The sequence below is a fragment of the Xenopus laevis genome, chromosome 5L (genome assembly GCF_017654675.1).
Source record: "Xenopus laevis strain J_2021 chromosome 5L, Xenopus_laevis_v10.1, whole genome shotgun sequence".
In the NCBI taxonomy this organism is placed as follows: domain Eukaryota; kingdom Metazoa; phylum Chordata; class Amphibia; order Anura; family Pipidae; genus Xenopus; species Xenopus laevis.
In genome coordinates this window covers 16627678-16649808 of record NC_054379.1, presented here as the reverse complement: position 1 = coordinate 16649808, position 22131 = coordinate 16627678, and the positions used below count along the sequence as shown (strand labels likewise).

The following is a 22131-nucleotide window of genomic DNA, read 5'->3' as shown; positions in this document are numbered from 1 at the left end:
TATAATTCTATAATTATTTGCCATCCTTTACTGACTCTTTCCAGCTTTCAAATAAGGGGTCCGTGACACCATTTAAAAACAAATGCTCTGTAAGGCTACAAATGTATTGTTATTGCTACTTTTTATTACTCCTCTTTCTATTCAGGCCTCAGGTCTCTCTTATTCAAATCCATGTATGGTTGCTAGGGGAAAGTGGACCCTAGCAACTAGACTGCTCAAAAGGCAAACTGGAGAGCTGCTGAATAAACAGCTAAATAACTCAAAAACCACAAATAATAAAAAATGAAAACCAATTGTAAATAATCTCAGAATATCACTCTCTATACCATCCTAAAAGTTAATTTAAAGGTGAACAACCCATCTGTCATGTACACAGAAATGATATCTCATTGATTGTATTTTAACATTTTCACATTATCGGTGTATCTGTGTGCATTTATTGCATGTATGTCTATTATATAGGGGTGCTAGCCAATAACAGCAGGGTCCCTTGAGCTGCTCAGGTGCTTTGATTGGCCCAAGGGTCCCCAGTCCAACACTAGAGGGTTCTTGCTTGGGGTTCCTGCAGTTGTTGCTGAACTCCTATAGTCATCTCTACTTGGGTTTACTATTGCAAATAAGAATATGCATTTGTATGTATTATTAGGTAACAATATTTTTTTTAAAGCAGAAAAGGTAGTTTTCAATATAGTACAGGTTTAAGACCTGTTATCCAGAATGCTTGGGACCTGGGCCATCCCGGATAATGGATCTTTACATAATTTAGATTTCCATACCTTAAGGGGCAGATTTATCAAGGGTCGAAGTGAAAATTAGAATTTTTAAATTTGAATTTCGAGGTAATTTTAGTGTACTTCAACTAGGGAATAGCCCAAATTCGAAAAAAAACATACAAATTAGAATATCAAAATTTATCATATACTGTCTCTCTTTTCGACTTCGACTATTCACCTTCTAAAACCTGCTGAATTGCTATTTTAGTCTATGGGGGACTGCCTAGAACCTATTTAGTGTCATTTGGTGGACTTGGAATATACTTGGATTCTAATTAGATAGAATACAGCCTATTTACCCGAAGTTAAAAATTAAATATTTTTAAATAAATTTCAGTTTTTTCTTCAAATTTCGAGGTGATGGGAGTTTAAAAAATCTCCCATCACCTCAAAATTCGACCCTTGATAAATCTGCCCCTAACTGTACTAGAAAATCATGTAAAAATTGGGGCAGATTTATTAAGGATCAAAATTTCCGAATTTTTTTATGGTCAAAACTGTCAAATTCGACTAGGTAATTAGCCAAACTCAATCGAGTTTTTTTAAAAAATTCAAATTAGATTTTCAAGATTTAAGATTTTGAATTTGACTATTCACCACCTAAAACCTGCCGAATTACTGTTTAAGTGCTACGCAATAAGTTGGCGCAATATAAATACATGTTAATAATAATAATAATAATAATAATAAAGGGAGAGGTGCAGGGATGAATTTGGAGATGTTTGCAGCATTCCTGAGTTTTTTTCGGAAGAATCAAGTTTGATCCAATTCATAGCAAATACGATTAGAGTTTTCGGGTCCTTTAAACTAGTCTGAGTATTATAAATTCTATTTTATTAATACATTTAGACTAGTCGAATTTATGGGAGTTTTAAAAAACTCACATAAATTCTAAATTCGATCCATGTGCCTCCCCATAAACCCAATAAACTGGTTTTGCTTCCAATAAGGATAACTTATATCTTAGTACAAGCTACTGTTTTATTATTACAGAGAAAAAGAAAATCATTCTTAAAAATGTGGATTTTTTGGATAAAATGGAGTCTATGGGAGACGGCCTTTCTGTAATTTGGAGCTTTCTGAATAACGAGTTTCTGGATAACAGATCCAATACTGACGTGAGAAGGGGAGAGCAAAATAAGATATATTAGACATGTGGATAAAATTGGGGGGCCACGTTGCTTCCTGGAGTCAGTGTGGTTTTGGGTTTCTTTTAGTTAACCCTTTGGGGCCCGGGATGTATAAAATGAGGGATTTCGGTGACTTTTTGTGCTATTGTATTTAAGCTGGCTCCTCTACACAAGGTCCCAGTTTACAGCGAGTGACGTGGATTTCTCAGCCACTTTCTGTGGTTAACAGCCCAACTGGCAGTTTATAGTGCCATGACGCTCTTTCTTTCCCCTGCTTTAAGAGAGTGAAAGGGAACCTTTAGTGCACGGATCAAAACAACCTTGTTCTAATTATGTTTCAGTAACAAATTGTGCTTCTTGTTTCTTGTTAATGAGACCTTTCTTTCCACACAGCCGGGGAGAGTTCAGTTATTCTAAAGGGCCGTTCTTCTATATTTATTACTAGAACATGAAATAGCTCACGGCTAAAAATAGATTTATCTTTAAAGGGGTTGTTCACTTTTGCATTAACTTTTAGTATGATGTAAAGAGTGATATTTTGAGACAATTTGCAATTGGTTTTCATTTTTTATTATTTGTGTTTTTTGAGTTATTTAGCTTTATATTCAGCAGCTCTCCAGTTGGCAGTTTCAGCAGTCTGGTTGCTAGGGTCCAAATGACCCTAGCAACCATGCACTGATTTGAATAGGAGACTGGAATATGAACAGGAGAGGCTTGAATAGACAGATGAGTATAAAAAGTAGCAATAATAATAAATGTGTAGCCTTACAGAGCAGCTGCATCTTAGATGGGGTCAGTGAAAGCTGGAAAGAGTCAGAAGAAATGGGCAAAAACAATCTACTATAAAAAATAAATAAATAATGAAGACTAATTGAAAAGTTGCTTAGAATTGGCCATTCTTTAACATACTAAAGTTTAATGAAAGGTGAACCACCCCTTTAAAGGGGTTTGGGGGTTAAAATGCATTGTCACATTTATTTCTGTCATTTGCCCATACATTAAGGGGCATATTTATCAAGGGTCGAATTTCAAATTGAAAAAACCTCAAAGTTCGAATACAAAAAGACCAACCAAAATTAAATTGAAGTTTTTTTTGGTCGAATAGGTCCATTTTCAATCAAATAGGTCCGTATTCGAACTAATTCAATTCGAAGTTTTTTCCAAAAAAAAAAAACATTGATTTTTCAAAGTCCACCAATTGACTCCAAATTGATTCTAGGTGGCCCCCTCATAGGCTAAAACAGCAATTTGGCAGGTTTTCGATGGCGAATGGTCGAAGTTGAATTTTTAAAGAGACAGTACATGATACATTTAAATATTCAACTTTTCTAATTTTTTCAAATTCAAATCAAATTTGGACTATTCCCTAGTCGAAGTACACAAACAATAGCTCGAAATTCGATTTTTTTTTTTTTCATTCAAAAATTCGCCTCGACCTTTGATAAATCTGCCCCTAAATCTCAGTAACAATTTTTCACTGCTGGTCCTGACTACGTGCACCATTGATACATTGTAGCAGCAGTGAGATCTCCTCAAGCCAACACTCTAATGCTCTCTCGTGTCTTTTTTTATTATTTGCCTTCTTCTGACTCTTTCCAGTTTTCAAATGGGGGTCACTGACCCCATCTAAAACACAGATGCTCTGTAAGGCTATAAATGTATTGTTATTGCTACTTTTTATTACTCATCTTTCTATTCAGGCCTCTCCTATTCATATTCTAGTCCCTTATTCAAATCAGTGCATGGTTGCTAGGGGAATTTGGACCCTAGCAACCAGATGGCTGAAATTGCAAACTGGAGAGCTGCTGAATAAAGAGCTAAATAACTCAAAAATCACAAATAATAAAAAAATGAAAACCAATATATCACTCCCTACATCATACTAAAAGTTAATTTAATGGTGAACAACCCCTTAAAGAGACTTTAGACTAAGGGGAATCACAGACGTGTGTAGGGTTTTGCCGGATCTAAAGTCTTGGCTGGTGCTTCACAAGCGAATGTTACACACAATGGTAAATGACGTGGGAACCAGCAGTGCAGAAAACAGCAAAGGGCAGACACATGCGGCTTTCAATTCCACTTACAAACAACTTTAAAAATAAACGGGCATTTTTTGTTATTACTGTATGTAGGAAAACAGATTTGAATTTAATTCGCTTACTATGTTCATTTGGGTTTACTTCCCCTTAGGCAAAAAGTGTGAAGTGCTGTGAGTGCCGAGGTTCTTCTGTACATTTATATATATATATATATATATATATACAGCATATTGCCTTTGTTTGCATATTTATTTTTGTGCAGAAGTAGAAGACTCGCTGCAAGGAATATCAAACTTACAGAAGTAAAAATAAACATTTGGCGTTTTTATCCTCCCTAAAATTCCTCTGGGATTGATGTTACCCAGCAGGGGATGATCGATTATCTGGAACACAATCACACTGAACTGGACATGACCCAGGCCCTGCTGAATCTGGAAAATTCATACACTCCCTTAGAATAGAAATGGAGTATTTTAGTAATAACGCCTGGGAAATTGCAAATATCAGGGCAGATGAACTGAACGTTGGGTTTTTCTTATAAAATTGGGGTCTTTCCGTTGCTTTAAAAAAAAAAGTCATATGAATTAGTTTATAGCATTTTTATTTTACATTTTTGGAGGTAACAAAAAAGGGTTGAATTTCATTAAATGATGATGAACATCGTAACATTATACAGGTATGGGATCTGTTATCTGGAAACCTATTATTCAGAAAACTCTAAATTACAGAAAGGCCACCTCCCATGGACTTTTGACTTTTAATCAAATAATTCAATTTATTTTTTTAAATAATTTTCTTTTTTCCCTGTAAGAAGAAGACACTTCTTTGTAATTGATCCCAACACAGATATAATTAGGCAAAACAATCTTTTTGAGTTTAATTAATGTTTAAAAGACTTTTTAGTAGACAAAGTATGGAGATCCAAATTACAGAAAGACCAGAAAGCCCCAAGTCCAGAGCATTCTGGATAACCTGTCCCTTCCTAAACCTCTCACAGACTTCTTCTTAGTCACTTTTAATGCCTATAAAAACAGGAGTTTTTAGAACAAGGTGTTACCACTTGAACATTTAGATCAATGGTAGAACATGCAAACTGTGTTGTTATTATTATTATTCATTTTATTATTACTACAATGAAGAAGTCTGCATTCAGGGCTTACACCAGTGAGGCTCGGAAACATTATACAGGTATGGGATCCGTTATCTGGAAACCTATTATCCAGAAAACTCCAAATTACAGAAAGGCCACTTCCCATGGAAATTATTCTCTTTTTTTTCCCTGTAAGAAGAAGACGCTTCTTTGTAATTGATCCAAACGCAGATATAATTAGGCAAAACGAATCTTTTTGAGTTTAATAAATGTTTAAAAGACTTTTTAGTAGACAAAGTATGGAGATCCAAATTACAGAAAGACCCCTTATCCAGAAAGCCCCAGGTGCAGAGCATTCTGGATAACCTGTACCTTACTAAACATCGCACAGACTTGTTCTTAGAGTAAAGGCACAAGCTAAGATTCAGCGAGATTTAGCCGGCCAGCGACAAATTGCCTCTTCTTCGGGCGACTAATTTTCCCGAACTGCCTTCCTGCCAGCTAGAATCTAAATTGCCAGGTGATTTCGATTCTAGCTGGCAGGAAGGCAGTTCAGGGAGATTAGTCGTCCGAAGAAGAGGCAATTTGTCGCCGGGCGACTAACTCTCCCCAAATCTTAGGGGGTTATTTACTAAACTCAGAATGCAAAAAATTTGTCATTATTTCTTTAATAAAATCGGACTTTGAAAAAAATCACAAATTATTCGGAATTTAATAAACCCTGAGGATGGAAAAGTCAGAATCTGAAAATCGGGCATCTCATACCTGTCGAGGTTGCATATAAGTCAATGGGAGAAGTCCCAATGATTTTTTGATGTGCGCTGGGTTTCGCGCAATACCCTGACGTTTTCTGAGTTTTCTGGTGAAAATTCAGAAAAAAATTTGTGAAAATCGGAAGAAAAAATTCAAAGCAAATTTTCAGGAAAATGTAATAATAAATAAGTGTAAAAAACCCGAGCAGATTTGATCAGAGTTTGCGGCAGAAATATTGCGATAAATTCGGACTTTGATAAATAACCCCTTTAGTGTGTGCCTTTACCCTTAGTTATTTTCAACACCTATAAAAATACGTTTTCAGAACAAGGTGTTACCGGTTGCAGGTTTAGACCAATGGTAGAACATGATACTGTGTTGTTATTATTATTATTACAATGAATAAGTCTGCAATCAGTATAACAATTTAACTGCTTTAGGCTTAACAGTTTTGCGGATGACGGTTAAATCTCTTCCATATGTACCATCGTGTGCAAAGCCTGGTGGGATTCCCCATGGTATGTAAATGGCTGAAAGGTCTGATCTCAGAGCGTTTGGTTAATGTATTCCCCAAGTACCTTATCTTGTGAGTTAGGGGAACATTAATCATCATTAGAAATGAATGGTCCATGCAGCAGAAGGTCAGCAGATTTTTGTTGGAATATTACGGATAGTGAATCCTGCTGGTGGCATTTCAGCAGCAAATCCCCAATAGGCTGCTATTAATTGTGAAGCCACAAATATCTAATGTTTCATGCAGTTTGCAAATCTATCCCCCTACCTGGTTGCTAAGGTGAGTGACTATAGCAACTTACAAGAGACACAGGATAGAAAAATTAATTTGAAACAAAAGAACGAAGATAAAAAAGCAAATGTCCATCCAGCTGCTCCACATGAGGATTGCCCTACCCCAACCTTCCTGCAAATTTGCTTCAGATGTGGCTCAATATTCTTCCTGGCTCTGTAACATCGATCACATCAGTCCTTGGATCCTACTTGTACTATGAGAATTAATAAAAGTAGCCTTGTATTGTTATTGTTCTGCTTGCTTAATGATACATCCAACCCTTTAGTGAATCTGTTTATTGTACAGGTATGGGACCTGTTATCCAGAATGCTCGGGACCTGGAGCTTTCCAGGTAAGGGTTCTTTCCATAATATGGATCTTCATACTTTACGTCTAGTAGAAAATCATTTAAACATTAAATAAACCCAATAGGCTGGTTTTGCTTCCAATAAAGATTAATTATATCTTAGTTGGGATCAAGTACAAGTTACTGTTTTATTATTACAGACAGGGCCGCCATCAGGGGGGGGACAGGGGGGGAGAGTTGTAGGGGGCCCGAGGGTAAGGGGGGCCGGCCACGCCACACTTACTTGATTAGCCGGGCCCCCCATCTTTCTGAGAGCTGCTGACTTCGGGAAGGCATGGATGTTTAAGGGGCCCTGGCCACCAATTTTCTTATAATGTGGGGGGGGGGGCCCTGGCCACCAATTTCTTATAATGTGGGGGGGGCCCTGGCCACCATTTTTTTTTCTCATGTGGCGTCCTAGCCACCAATATTTTATAATGGGGGGCCCTGGCCACAAATGTTTTTTTTATGGGGGGCCCTGACCACCAATATCGTTTTATTTTTTATTAACATGTGGGAACCCTAGCCACCAATATTTTTTTTGTTTTTTTACTGTGTGGTGGGGGGGCAGACTTGTGGTGTGGGGAGGGCGGAGCTGTAGGTGGGGCTTGCAGTGGGCACAGCCCAGGGGGCCCAGGAAATTTTGACATATGGGGCCCTGCGATTTCTGATGGCGGTCCTGATTACAGAGAAAAATATTTGGATAAAATGGAGTCTACGGAGACAGCCTTTCCATAATTTGGAGCTTTCTGGATAATAGGTTTCTGGATAACGGAACCCATACCGGTATCTTCCAGGACAGTATAGGCAAAACACGACAACTTCCCGGTTTCTATAATTTCTTGTAAAGCTTTCAATTAAAGGAGGTGATTCCCCTTTAAGTTAACTTTTAATATGTTATAGAATGAAGCAATTCCCAGTTGGTCTTCATTATTTCTTTTATATCGTTTTTTTCATAATTTGTCTTCTTCTTCTGACTCTCCAGCTTTCAAATGGGGGTTGTTCACATGGCTGATTCCTTAAAGGGATCCCGTCATCGGAAAACATGTTTTTTTCAAAACGTATCAGTTAATAGTGCTGCTCCAGCAGAATTCTGCACTGAAATCCTTTTCTCAAAAGAGCAAACTGATTTTTTTATATTCAATTTTGAAATCTGACATGGGGCTAGACATATTTGCAATTTCCCAGCTGCCCCCTCTGAGGCAAATTGGGGAGGCTTCAGATGCCTTCCTCTGGATCAAGTGGCAGAGGAGTGCCATCCCGTCTTTCATTCTAGCCGGCGGGGAAGGCAGTTCAGGGAGATTAGTCGCCCGAAGAAAAGGAGATTTGTGGCCCTTACATTTTGACAGTATTTGGGTACAGGTATTGGATCCCTTATCCGGAAACCCGTTATCCAGAAAGCTCCGAATTACGGAATGGCCATCTCCGATAAACTCCATTATAATGAAATAATCCAAATTTTTAAAAATGATTTTTCTCTGTAATAATAAAACAAAGTCACTTGTACTTGATCCAAATTAAGATCTAATTAATCCTTACTGGAAGCAAAACCAGCCTATTGGGTTTATTTAATGTTTACATGATTTTGTAGTAGACTTAAGGCATGAAGATCCAAATTATGGAAAGATCCGTTATCCGGCAAACCCCAGGTCCTGAGCATTCTGGATAATAGGTCCCATACCTGTACTAGTAGTAGCGTATAATTATTGAGGAGAAGCATTGCTGGGGAATTAAGGACATGTTGAGCTCAATTAATTCTGCTGCACGGTTGTGCCAGCCTGGTAATTAATCCCTGCCGGCGAACAGATCGTATATCACATTAATGAGCTCTTAAAACTTCCAAATTTTGATATGTGCAAGGATCAATAGTCACGCAGAACGTACAAAATAAAACCCTTTCTGGCACTGGTTTTCCTTATGGAACAAGAAAAGTCAGGTCTCCGAGTTCCAGTAAGTGCAACTCAGCCATAGATTGATGGATTACATTTTGGCAGAGCCTGAGTTTACGGACAGTACTGGCAATAAAAGTAGCACGGCCTGTTTCACCACACACTAAAGAACGACATTCATTTCTGCAGAAAATGCCTCATACAGAACAGGCAAGTGATACTGGGAAACCATTATGCAGATTTATATATATATATATATATATATATATATATATATATATATATATATGTATGTATGTATGTAAGTTGCAGGTCCAACTTAGTAAAATGTATAATGAAGCAACAGAATTCTTAATGAATCAGATGAAAATTAAGCGTAGGACTGGCCAGATATGGGATGACTTTGAAGTAGTTGGCCAGCTTAAATATATTGCAATATATGGACAAACAATCCCTGTGTTGTTTAAAGGGTAAGGCATTTTTCAGTAGCAGTATGCACAATATGTCTCTGTCTTAAATATATTGATAATGGGTTGAGTGCAGAGGACTCTTGTATTTGTCTATATACGTATATGTGTGTGTATATATATATATATATATATTTTTTTTTTTAATGCAGTAAAGCTCCACCAAAAGAAAGGCGAATATATAAATACAAAATGACAATGCACGAGGAGCTGAAATGGGCAGATTTACCTTGCAGTAAAACAAAGGTAGTCTCATGTGTGAGAGATATTCTGCTGCTGCATTTTACTACTGTACTGGCCTGTCTATGGATGAGGAATAAAGCTCACATTGAGCAAAGCTGCTCCTACGTATACAGTTGGACAGACCTGCTCTATATCTGAAATCTCAGGGGCTACAGCGCAAGCAGACCCTGCAGCTGCAGGGGAGGGGGGGCAGAAGGTACATGGGGCCCTAATTAATGAGCAGTTTCAACAAATATTGGTAAAACGGGTCAACCTCTGGATATGATGGGGCGGCCCAGTATTATCTAGTTACATAACTGGACCCAAAACTGACTGGGCGCCTTCCTAGCAAGGTTTTCTTCAGCAATTTTTTAAATTTTAACTTCATTTTTCTTGTTTTCCTTTCTGTTGCTCTAAACTTGCGTCCAGTCTTCCACCTGTAACTTCTTCACTTTGCTTTCTTTATCCCCCCCCGCTGCTTCATCGTTCACTTTATTTATTTCAGCTCTGTTGGTCGTGCCCTCCCTGTTCTCTCATTATCTTATAGTTCTTTCTTTAGAGCTTTTCACATTTCTTTCCTTTTCACCCCCTCTATTGTGGTTTCTTCCTTTTCTGCTCCTTTGTTATGCTTCCCTTATGGTATAATATAATTATGGTGCATATTTACTAACCAGGGCCGGCCCAGTAACATCGCCCCCTTTTCAGCCGCGCATGCGCACTGACCGGTAGGACCGCCTCTTCACCTCTGGTTCGCGTGTACAGGTGCGCAAACCACCGAAATTTGCCAGATTTTGCAGACCGGACAGGGGGTAGGCAGCAGTGCAAGGTACGTGCCTGGCGCCCCCTAAGTTTGGCACCCTAGGCACGTGCCTACTCTGCCTACCCCTAATTCTGGCAATTTTACTAACATTTGGGTTTCCCACCCCAGAAATCATGTGTTCTCTAAAAATGTGTGTTTTTTAAATATCTCTAAAAATTCAAGATGTAAAAACCATGAAAACCTCAGCTACAAGACTTTGCCAAGTAAACGCAGTCAAAGTCCAATAAAAGTCAGTGGGAGCTGCTATGATCCTATTGGACATTTTTTTTTAGCCATTCAGAGGTTTACGGATTTTTTTTTTTTAATAACTTTTATGGCATTTATCATTTTAGAGAAACAGTTTATATGTGGTTGGAAAATGCTCGTGTAGGGATGTGAAAATCTTAGACACCCTTACACTTTACAGACAGGCACATCCCTAGTAATATGGACACCTCAGTGGGTCCTTATGGGGACCTTGTGCTTATGCAGTTCACACAGTGGATGCTAGTGGCACTGTGCCAGAGTATAAAAGGTTTAGGAACCATGTGCTCTGGGTCCATTGCTTTAGCCCAAACAAGCAGGCTGGAACGGAATGGGTGATGCTGACCCTAGGCTCCTTGGCCCTAGTAATTAGACAGCTATACTCGTTTTATAGATTGCTCTAGGAGTGATAGAGAGGTTAATTAGTTGAGCAGCTCAAGGCTCCGCCGAGGAGATTAGAGGGATTAAGATCCCAGGGTATTACTGACCCAGAGTAGGGAACCAAGTGTTGAGATAGGGATGTCAGGAGTTACCCTAGCCTGCCACTTGAAGATATCCTGAAAACTGGGCAATACCCATCACATGCTGTCAACTTACTCTCTGCTGTATATTCCCTAGCCTGTGGGGATTCAGCCTATACGTGCTGTGAGTATATGCTTCCTTTATGCTGCTGTGTATGTTCTATACTCCATTGTGGATCAATGTGCTGAATGATCTATGTGCTATTGTTCAATAAATATTGTTCTTGGTTCAACTGTTAAAGAACTACTGGCGCCCATCATTGTGCTATCGCATCAGGTTACAGTTACACTACACCCTTGCCTCCACCCCGCTGCGAGGGCTTACCCCTGAGAAAGAGAGCTCATCGGTGGTCTGAGCCCACCAAGGAAAGTAGAGTAAACGGCCCTAGCACAAGTCAGTTTACTATAGCGCTACACTCGAATACCACTAAAATGCGACCTCTAAAGGACAAGGGGAGCCTTCTTTTCTATAACTCATTACCTGATTTGCCACTAGGGTTGCCACCTGGCCGGTAAAAATTATGGTTGATCCCAATGTTATTAATAGGGAAAAAAGATAAATATATCCATAGACACATTATAGCGTTGCCTTCTCCTTTAATGGAGAAGGAAAGCTACCAAAGCAGTTTATTGCCAATAGATTAGCCACAGTAGTGCAAGCTATAACACTATATTTATTCTGCAGAATGCTTTACCATACCTGAGTAAACAGCTCTAGACACTGCCTCTGTTTGTTTAGGATAGAAGCTGCCATATTAGCTTGGTGTGACATCTTCCTGACAGTGTCTCCCTGCTCACTTATATTTCTGGGCTCAGATTACAGCAGAGAGTGAAGGAGGGCGGGGGGAAAGGGGAACAAACTGAGCATGCTCAAGCCCAAGCCCTGGAGGTTTAAGCTGAAAACAGGAAGTCTGATACAGAAGCCCATGAGTACACAATAGAAGGAAAGAAATGTGGTGTTTCTTTTGACAGAGGACTGAGAGCAGCTTTGAGGGTTTACTTGTGTATTTATATAGACCTTTCTGATAAAGCTTACTTAATTTTAGCCTTTCCTTCTCCTTTAATAAATGGGCCTCCAAGTGCTGTGATTGGTAAGAGAAGACTTTTCAGAACTTGGTCTCAGTTTTTTTTAATATTTAGATTAGTAACTGCAAGAAATCTCTCCAAACAAACATTTCTTTATAGTTTTATTGACATAAACTTTTATTTGATAGTTCTAAACCTCTCAATACAGCAGGCACATTGGCTTCAATGTTTGGCATAGGACAATCAAAAGAATTGCACTTAACCATTACAACAGTCTTGTGGCACTGCTCGTGAGCAGCTTTTCCAAGTCGATTGCTTTGAAATGTCAAGTTCTGTATATTTTGGTTCCTAGACATTCACATAAGATTAGAGGTAACGATGCTCACGCTTCAGTCCTCCAGCTGTTGTTTAACTACAACACCCTTGTCTCTCTGGTCCGCAGCAGATGTCTCTTTAAGCCGAGCTAGAAGACTGCAGTTTGTGCACCTCTGGGTTACAACGAAATATGAAGTGCTATCTGTTTTTACAAACACTGGGATTGTTAGTGGGGGGTTTTATTCTGTTTTTGTTGAGGAACAGATTCTTTAGAAATAATTATTAAAAAAGTAACTCATTAACAACACTTTGGCAAATGAAGCAAAAGCAGAATGTAGTTTTGGGGTACAGGTCTTGCGTTTTGTGCAGCCGTGTGAGTGGAAGCTTTGTCTTGTGTTGGACCTTACTGGATGAAGACGGCATATTCCCTGGCAAAGGTTTCTTTAGAAAGATCATCAGTGTTTATGGGTGCAGAGAAGCCATATTGATTGAAGTTCAACCTTCTTGATGGTATAGACCTGGAAAATGTTTGATCTGAGAGATGAACTCGCATGCGAACTCTTTGACGGAGCGCGAGAAATGTAATCACAGAAGCGTTCATTCCATGGAGCGGTACAGTGAATTTGGAGGTGCAGGTGCATTCAATAATATATCAATATATATATATAACTCTTTATATAAAAAAAAAAGGTCTCATGATGTGCTACAATTATGCGATGCTAAAGGCTCCAATTCATAATGTTCATGTTCAACATCTGGTTTTGTACTCCTAGTGTCTAACTGGTATTTGTTAGTGTGATTGAGCTTGTTTGGACCCATTTCTGTAGTGTTGGATGATAATGCTTGAGAAAAGGCTTTGAACTGCAATTTTTTTGGCAACGGTATTTGACCGCACATTCCTTGGGGTCCAAGGCATCGGCACATACACTGAAAAAAGAAAGTTGCGAAAGCCCAGCTGACGCACATGATTAGCATCATGAAAGTACCTAGTTGGGTGTACGCTAGGACAGTAGAGGGCATCATCATAGCTCCAGCAACAAAGGTGGTCAGAGCAGCCATTGCGATAGCAGAACCCATACGACTCAGAGAGAAGACCACTTTACCTTCTCTGTCTGGATCTGGAGCCAGGCGATAGGCCACGCCATAATGCACTGCAAAATCCACAGACAGGCCCACGGCTACTGATATGGTGACAGATTCTAACACATTTAGCTCCCATCCAAGAAGAACAAGAGAGCCGACCGTAACAAATATAGTGCCAGCTATCGAAAATATGGCGTAAATACTTAGAATGATATTCCACGTCGTCAAGATCATCACACTGAAAGCAACAGCCACAGACAATCCCATAGCGATTAGTGTTCCATCAGAGAGGCTGTCTTGTAAGTCATAAAATTCTAGGTTACTTACAAACCATCCATTGCTTAGGCCTTCGGGAGCAGACTGTAGTTCATTTGCAATCCACTCATTCACTTCCAGGTAAAAATGGTGCATTTTCTCATAAGCTAGGGTAAAAAGGTAGGTACTGGGAAATTCCAGCACTACTGCTCTGATTGTATCATTGATATCAAACCTTGGACCGGGAGTCTTGCTGTCCAAATGATAGCCAGTACTTCTCTCAAGCTCCATGATGGCTCTCTTAATGCAGAGCTCAAAGACTTCTTGCTTATATGGGAAGCTGGACTGGCTGCAACATGGGTAAAGGGAAGGTTCGTCGCAGTCTTGATTTTCCATCCACTGTTTAAATGTCTCAATGAAACAGCTGGTGAAGTCCTGCTCATCCGTTTGGTAGAAAAAGGTTTGGTTCTTTAACTTTTGGCAAAAACGCAAAATCCACTGTTGAGACGCGGGACTTGCAACATTAAAGCTACTATCCAAGCTAAGCTTGCCTTTGCTCTTGGGATTGAGGGGATCTCCATTATCTTCTGGAGAAACACCCCACACAATGGTTATAGGCATATGAAGCTCCTCTCCGTGATGGACTCGTTCAAACATAAATAATTTTCTGTACTCTGAATCGTAGCGTTCAAAGGGATGGGAGGCCCTAAACACCTGGAACTCGGAAAGCTCCAAGGAAGGCAATTTCATTTTTGGATTAACGCACACTACGTATGCCCCACCGACAGTTATGGCAAGAAACCAGAAGACCCAGACATATCGAAATTTTATAACTATGCATGGCAAAACTTTTTCAAAGAATATTCGTGAAGCTTCGGAGAACATGAAGAGAAGATCGTGTGCCTTCTGGTACAGTACATTCCAGCAGCTTGTCTTGTTATACTGTCGTTGCTGCGGACTTTTGAAGCAACTGAATATGTCGTGGAGATAACGCTCGTGTAAAACAACTACTGCGGGGAGCCAGGTTACCATTAAAACATAATTCACCAATATGGCCGTGCCAGCATAAACACCAAAGCACCGGATCGCCGTGATGTTGCTGATGTAGTTTGCATAAAAGGCAGCTGCGGTGGTAAAGCTGGTGACAAACATAGACAGAGCAGCATGTTGCAGAGTGGTGGAAACAATTTCCGACGTTTCTGCGTGGGGTTTGTCGAACTTCGTGTAGTTCCAGACGTCGCACAAGACAAAAGCATCGTCCGCTCCAATTCCGACAAGAATTATTAGTGCAGTGAGGTTCATGAAGGGGAAGAACTCAAAGTTAAATACAACTCGATAAAGAAAATAAGATACAATGAGTGAACTAATTATGGCAAACATTGTCATGAGTGTTATGAACATCGACCTGGTGTATACGCACATCACCACCAAGACGATTACAATGGCAATAGCTGGATACACGGTATCCATTAAAAGGTAGTCTTGAAACAAACTATGTTTGATCCCAAACTCAATGCCGGTCACGGTAGTGACGCCATCAGAACAGTTCCAGTTCTCAAAATTGTCCAGATAAATTCTCATCATGGATTCCCCCTTTTCGGTCGGGGAGAAAAGCATACTGTGCTTTAAAGCTGGCACGGCATACTCGGCCGTCTTTGGGCTTAAAAAATCTTTATCTACTAAGTAGTGAAGAATCTGGTAAACGGCATTGTACTTGGTACATTTGCGAGGCACATTTGTACACTTCAGCTGGTCCTTTCTCTTGGCCGCCATATCCCAGCAGTCTGCTCCCAAAGTGCCGTTATGATAGTATTTGGCACACGTGCGAATCAGCTTGAACGTATGGGAGACATCTCGTTCTACGATCTTCTGACAAGATGACCTGTTATTTAAAATAGCAATATAATTGCCTAACGTCCAGCTTGGGCAACAGGAATCTGCGGAGGTGCGCTGACACAAGTCTCCAAACTGGGGGTGGGATCTGATCTGCAAGAGATTGAAAGAGAGAGAAGTTTTAACATACATTTTTGTTATTTGCAAAAATCTATTTTCAGCTTAAAGGGATTTTTTTTAAAAACGCATCAGTTAATAGTGCTGCTCCAGCAGAATTCTGCACTGAAATCAGTTTCTTAATAGAGCAAACAGATTTTTTTGATATTTAATTTTGAAATCGGAAATGGGATTATACATATTGTCAGTTTCCCAGCTGCCCCCAGTCATGTGACTTGTGCTCTGATAAACTTCAGTCACTCTTTACTGTTGTACTACAAGTTGGAGTGATATCTCCGCCCTCCCTTTCCCTCCCCCAGCAGCCTAACAACAGAACAATGGCAAGGTAACCAGATAGCGGTTCCCTATAGGTGGCCATAGACGTGCAGATTACCTGCAATATCAGACGATCAATCGGTCGGTGCCCTTTCCCAACCTGCCACTAAACAGATAAAAATAGAGCAGCAAAGAGAATAAACCAGCCGCTGCCCGTCACAGCAATCGTGCGAAAGTATGGCCAACAAATTCTACTGGGAATCTCACAGCGATATTGTCAGATCGGCAATACATTCAGAGATGTAATCGGCAGCCGACAGAAATCTTTTAACTTGTCCGATCGACCAAACGACTGATCTCCATGGGACGAAAAATGACGGGACTCTACACACACAAGGTCCAAAAATCGTACGAATTGAGGATTTGCATCTATGGCCAGCTTAAAACAAGATAACAGCTCCCTGGTAGATCTAAGAACAGCACTCAATAGTAAAATCCAGGTCCCACTGAGACACATTCAGTTACATTGAGTAGGAGAAACAACAGCCTGCCAGAAAGCAGTTCTATCCTAAAGTGCTGGCTATTTCTGAAATCACATGACCAGGCCAAATGACCTGAGATGCACCTACACACCAATATTACAACTAAAAATACTTTCTGGTTCAGGAATGATATTTTGTATTGTATTTGCAGTGTAAATAGTGTAATTTAGAAACACAAACGACATCATAAAAATCATGACAGAATCCCTTTAAATTGAGCTACTGGTGTAAAAATGTCCGGCTACTTTAATGTTGTGGCCCAGTTTTGGATTACAACCCTGGGCTCATGGGCTGGAGCCAATAAAATGATGTTATACACAATGATACATCGATTTCTTGGACAGGGTAGGGGCCATAACTCTGACAGACCCACCTCTGCTGCTAACTGGTCATCAAGAAAATATGCATTGCTTGGTAAGCAGCCAACAGGTTTGGAAACCCTAAGTTTTCATCAGTGCTTTCTTCAACAGGGTAGAGATAACAAGTGTGGTTTCGGGAATGCTTGCTTGAATCCAGATGAGAGGATGGTCTATCCATTGCCATATTCCATCATTTTATTTGCAGGAAGTAAAATATGTATGTTATATATTCCCTGTGAGGACTGATTTCACTGTGCATATCTAAACCAGAGTTATTGAATGATAACATATTGTATTTGTCTCGGAAAAAGTTCAGATGGAACTGGCACATAACAAATCTTCTTCAATAGGGTCCGTAATGCAAACATTTTAGGTATGGGATCCGTTACTCGGAAACCTATTATCCAGAAAGTTCAAATTTACGGAAAGATCATCTCCCATAGACTCCATTATAATCGAATAATCCACATTTTTTACAATTATTTCCTTTTTCTCTGTAATTAAAAATGTGTATTATTTGATTATAATGGAGTTTATGGGAGTCAGCCTTTCTGTAATTCGGAGATTTCTGGATAACGGGTTTCCGGATAACAGGTCCCATACTTGCACACTGCCACTGATGGCTTTTTAATTATCCAGTGACATCAGGAGATCAGTTGGGGAATCATAATTAGTTATGGAAAGCAAAACGCTCCTAATACACAGCCGTGTCCCTAAGGGTCTGGCCACAAGAGCAGATTCAGGGAGATTAGTCGCCCCATCGACAAATCTCCTCCTCTTTGGGGCGAATATGCCGTACAGTTTTGGTCTCCATCACTCAAACAGGACATTATTGTATTAGAGAGGGTACAGAGAAGGGCAACTAAGCTGGTAAAGGGAAAATCTTAGCTATGAGGAAAGACTGGCCAAATTGGGGATGTTCACGCTGGAGAAGAGGCGCTTAAGGGGAGATATGATAACTATGTATAATTAAATAAGGGGATCATATAATAATCTCTCTAATGCTTTATTTACCAGTAGGTCTTTCCAGCTGACACAAGGTTACCCATTCCGATTAGAAGAAAAGAGGTTCCAGCTAAATATTGGGAAGGGGTTTGTTACAGTGAGAGCTGTGAAGATGTGGAATTGTCTCCCTGAATCAGTGGTACAGGCTGATACATTAGATAGGTATAAGAAGGGGTTGGATGGTGTTTAGCAAGTGAGGTAATACAGGGATATGGAAGATAGCTCATAGTACAAGTTGATCCAGGGACTGGTCCATTTTGGAGTCAGGAAGGAAATGTTTCCCCCTCTGAGGCAAATTGGAGAGGCTTCAGATGAGGTTTTTGCCTTCCTCTGGATCAACTGGCAGTTAGGCAGGTTAAAAAAAAACAAAAAAAACAAAAAAAACTAAAAGGTTGAACTTGATGGATGAGTGTCTTTTTTCAACCTTACTTATGTTACAAACTACCCGAACTGCCTTCCCCCTGCCGTCCGTCTGGGGGAAGGCACACACGTGGCTCTTCGTTTTCCGAAGTCGCCCGAAGTTTCCTCGTGAGGCAACTTCGTGCGACTTTGGAAAACGAAGCCAGACCATTAAAGAGTTAACAGCCCCCACTCACAAACATTCCTACTTGATCACACTAACACAGTGCATGAGATAGTGATAAAAAAAAACTGTGTGGGATAAGTGAATTTCTTTGGCCAAATAATCCTTTTTTTCTTTTTTAAATAAATAAAATGCAGACAAATATGTGGTTTGGAAAGAAAACAGATTGTCAGATCTGGAGTGAAGATGAAGATCTGTTGCTTAGAAATAGTATGCAGCGTACGTCTGTGAGTGTAGGGATGTGAGAGAAGGGAATTTTGAAATATACTACAGGGAATGGGAAGGTGGTGGGGTTAAATACACTCTGAAAGGATGAGGGAGGGAAGTGTAAAAATATATTGTGGAGGGATCAGTGCAAGAGGGGAATTTTTAAACAAACAATAGGGGGAAGGCTTTTATGGGGAGAGAGGGTAGGACATTTGTTACTGCAGACACAATCACATACGCAACAGGCCAGTGGGTCTCACATTAAATTCTCCTAGGCATGGCTAAGTCCAACTGGGGAGGATTGGGGAGAAATGCTAGCACACGCTTTTATATTCTTGTACGCAGCACGAGCCTGCTATACAGCTTGGTTGAAATTTTCCGGTAAAAGCTTTACCGGAAAAAGAAAAAAAAAAAAAATTGTGTGATTTTCATAAGTCCTGTGAGTATACCTCCCAACATTTTGGAAGTATAAAGAGGGACAAAAAATTTTTCCGCATGTAGTGCAGCAATTTTTTGACCCCACCCCTTTCAGTGGCCACACCCCCTAATGACCATTTTTTTAAAAATAATTTGGCAGGTTACGAAAGTTTGAAAATATTTCTCCTTATCTAAACTGTGTTTTTGTGTCTCAAAACCGTTACAAAGTATCTTATTTGCACCTGTTAGTTGTTCTGGGCTCTCTGCTAAAAGCCAATTAAGTGAGAAACTGTTTCTTTTTCTGGCTGTTCAGTGCAGAGAAAAGAGGGACTTTCCAGTACAAATGAGGGACTGCGGGTTGAGCTGTCAAAAGAGGGACTCTCCCTCCAAAAAAGGGACAGTTGGGAGGTATGCTGTGAGTGTGGCTTCCATTCATCAGATTGCAACAACTCAGGTCAGTAGCCACATGCTAGAACTAGAATATTGTCCAGAAAGCTCTAAAATACGGAAAGGCCGTCTCTCATAGATTCCATTTTAATCAAATAATTAACATTTTTAAAAATGATTTCCCTTTATGCTGTAAAAATAACACAGTACATTGCACCAACTAAGATATAATATTAATCCTTATTGGAGGCAAAGCAATCCTATTTGGGTTTATTTAATGTTAAACATGTTTTTTTAGAAGACTTAAAGGGATTCCATTATAATTTTTATGATGTAGTTTTTATTTCTAAATTACACTGTTTACACTGCAAATAATTCATTCTACAATATAAACTTTCATTCCTGAAGCAGCAAGTGTATTTTTTTAGTTGTAATATTGGTGTGTAGGTGCATCTCAGGACATTTTGCCTGGTCATGTGATTTCAGAAAGAGCCAGCACTTTAGGATGCAACTGCTTTCTGGCAGGCTGTTGTTTATCCTACTCAATGTATCCAGATTTAAACAGATAAACTGGGATTCTATTTGCAGGAATATTTTGGATTACGTTTGTATTAAACAATACAAAAACTATAAAATCCACATTAGATTACATGACAACACAGGACCCAGTGCAGTCTGTATATTCTGTTTATTAATCAGTCTTGTTGTATCAGCTTCTGGCAGATATTATTTGACTTGTGCTGCTTTGATAATTTATGACGATCCCTAAGCAGCCCAGATCACACTGAGCATGTGCACAGTCTTGGTCTTGCAAAGATGTTTAACAAAGTTACAAGATGGTGTCCCCCTGTGGCCAACTTTGAAAGCATAAATCATTTGTTTGATTAGGCTTGTGGTGCAGTAAGTTCATGTTTATGTTTAGTATACAAAATACAGCATTTCTAGCCTTATTCTAGTTTAGACTTTACTTGCCCTTTAATACAGATTTCCTATGCAAACTAGTCTGTCCTAATAAAAAAAAAAAAAGAAGAACATTCCCAGGAACATACTCAGGCTAAAAGCTGCCATTCATTAAATAAGGAACAAACAGATGCTGCACAAATAACTAATTTAGGAAATGTATAAATTCTTAAGAAGTATTAATAAAGCTTAATAACAGGCAAAGTGTTCCGCCAACCAATTTTCATCTCATCTCAAGTGGAGAGTCCCCGAGCATATTTCAATTAGTCCGGTCTAAAAGAGGAAAGAAAACCGTTTGCGCGTTGGTTTGCCGCTTTCTCTTTGCTCCTATTATGCCTCGTATAAACAGACTGTAATTCAACAGCTCTCCTTAATGAGACACTTTTTTTATTGCTTGATGTGAACCGTAACAGAAAGGCCTGCACAGTTTGTATTTCAAGTTTAATTGCCTGTGCGGCCTATAGCGATTAAAATGTAAAACTAGTACTGATTTGACATCTGAATTTCGTTAGCGTGCATGTCACAGTTACCAGTCTTATAAAACTGCTGCTAATAGGTTCCCTCAGGACAAAACTATTTGTACACACCCATACACAAGGCTTCATCCACCCTCACACCCTCTTGAATGGACTGACCTGCCCCAATAATGTCATCCTGAGCCTTCATATAATGTGGCGAAGGGCCAGTGTGTCCACTGTGGTTGCCCAGGATCTTCCTTTGAAGCAATATACAGCATAGGGGGAAAAAATACCAAAAAAAACAGTAATTTAACCCTTTCCTTGTCAGCTTTTTATCCTCTAAGGTCACACTGGGAGATTCGGGGGGGATTTAGTCGGCCCAGGTAGTGGGACAAATCTGAATGATCAAAACGATTTGGCCACTAGACCTATAATGGAATCCCATTAACTGTCTGAGCAGACCTGGAGAAGACAGTATCCAGATAATGACCATCCCAACATTTTATTTAGAGTTAACCCAATCAAAAGCTGGCTAGTAAGCAGACAGTCCTGGCCTATGTATGGTTAACACTTTGCTTTGGAGTAAATATATCTGCCTAATGGCAGAGACACACGCTGCAATTCGGGGAGATTAGTCGCCCAACAACAAATCTTCTCTTCTTTGGGGCGACTAATCTCCCCGAACTGCCTCCCGCCGGCTAGAATGTAAATTGTCGGCGGGATGGCACTTGGAGTGATTTATTTCCCGAGTCGCCCGAAGTTTCCTTGTGAGGCAACTTCAGACGACCACCGACGATATACATTCTAGCCGACAGGAAGGCAGTTTGGGGCGATTAGTCGCCTCGAAGAAGAGGAGATTTGTCGCTGGCCGACTAATCTCCCCAAATCACAGCGTGTGTCTCTGCCCTAAAACTTCTAAGACAGTTTCTCATTACACTGATGTTTTATAAACTTGTGCAAATCATCGTTAAACAGGTCTCATTTAAATATCCATCTTGCTTACCCTTGAATTATCTATACTGCACATGGACTTAATCGACCGCAGGTTCCACAGATTCTCTCCATCCACAGATGTAAACACTACTCGGGAATAATGATCATCTGTGAATGATATCAAAAGTTACTGACCGATACACAGAATATGCACCAAATCAAATTAACAACGCAATTAAGTAATGTTGATCAGATA

At 39.8% G+C, this 22131-nt stretch overlaps 1 protein-coding gene across 4 annotated transcripts in view; it reads right to left on the bottom strand.

Annotated features, from left to right (window-relative positions):
* Positions 1-12265: 12265 nt before the first annotated feature.
* Positions 12266-22131, bottom strand: part of disp1.L (dispatched RND transporter family member 1 L homeolog) — a 99944-nt gene continuing 90078 nt past the window's right edge. For all 4 annotated transcript variants that reach the window (XM_018262636.2, XM_018262637.2, XM_041562562.1 and 1 more), the window contains 2 exons: positions 21946-22043; positions 12266-15745 (listed from right to left, as the gene is read on the bottom strand). In XM_018262636.2, coding sequence (XP_018118125.1) covers positions 13115-15745; positions 21946-22043 — 2729 coding nt within the window. In that variant the 3' untranslated portion in view covers positions 12266-13114. The remainder of the gene's footprint in view (positions 15746-21945; positions 22044-22131) is intronic.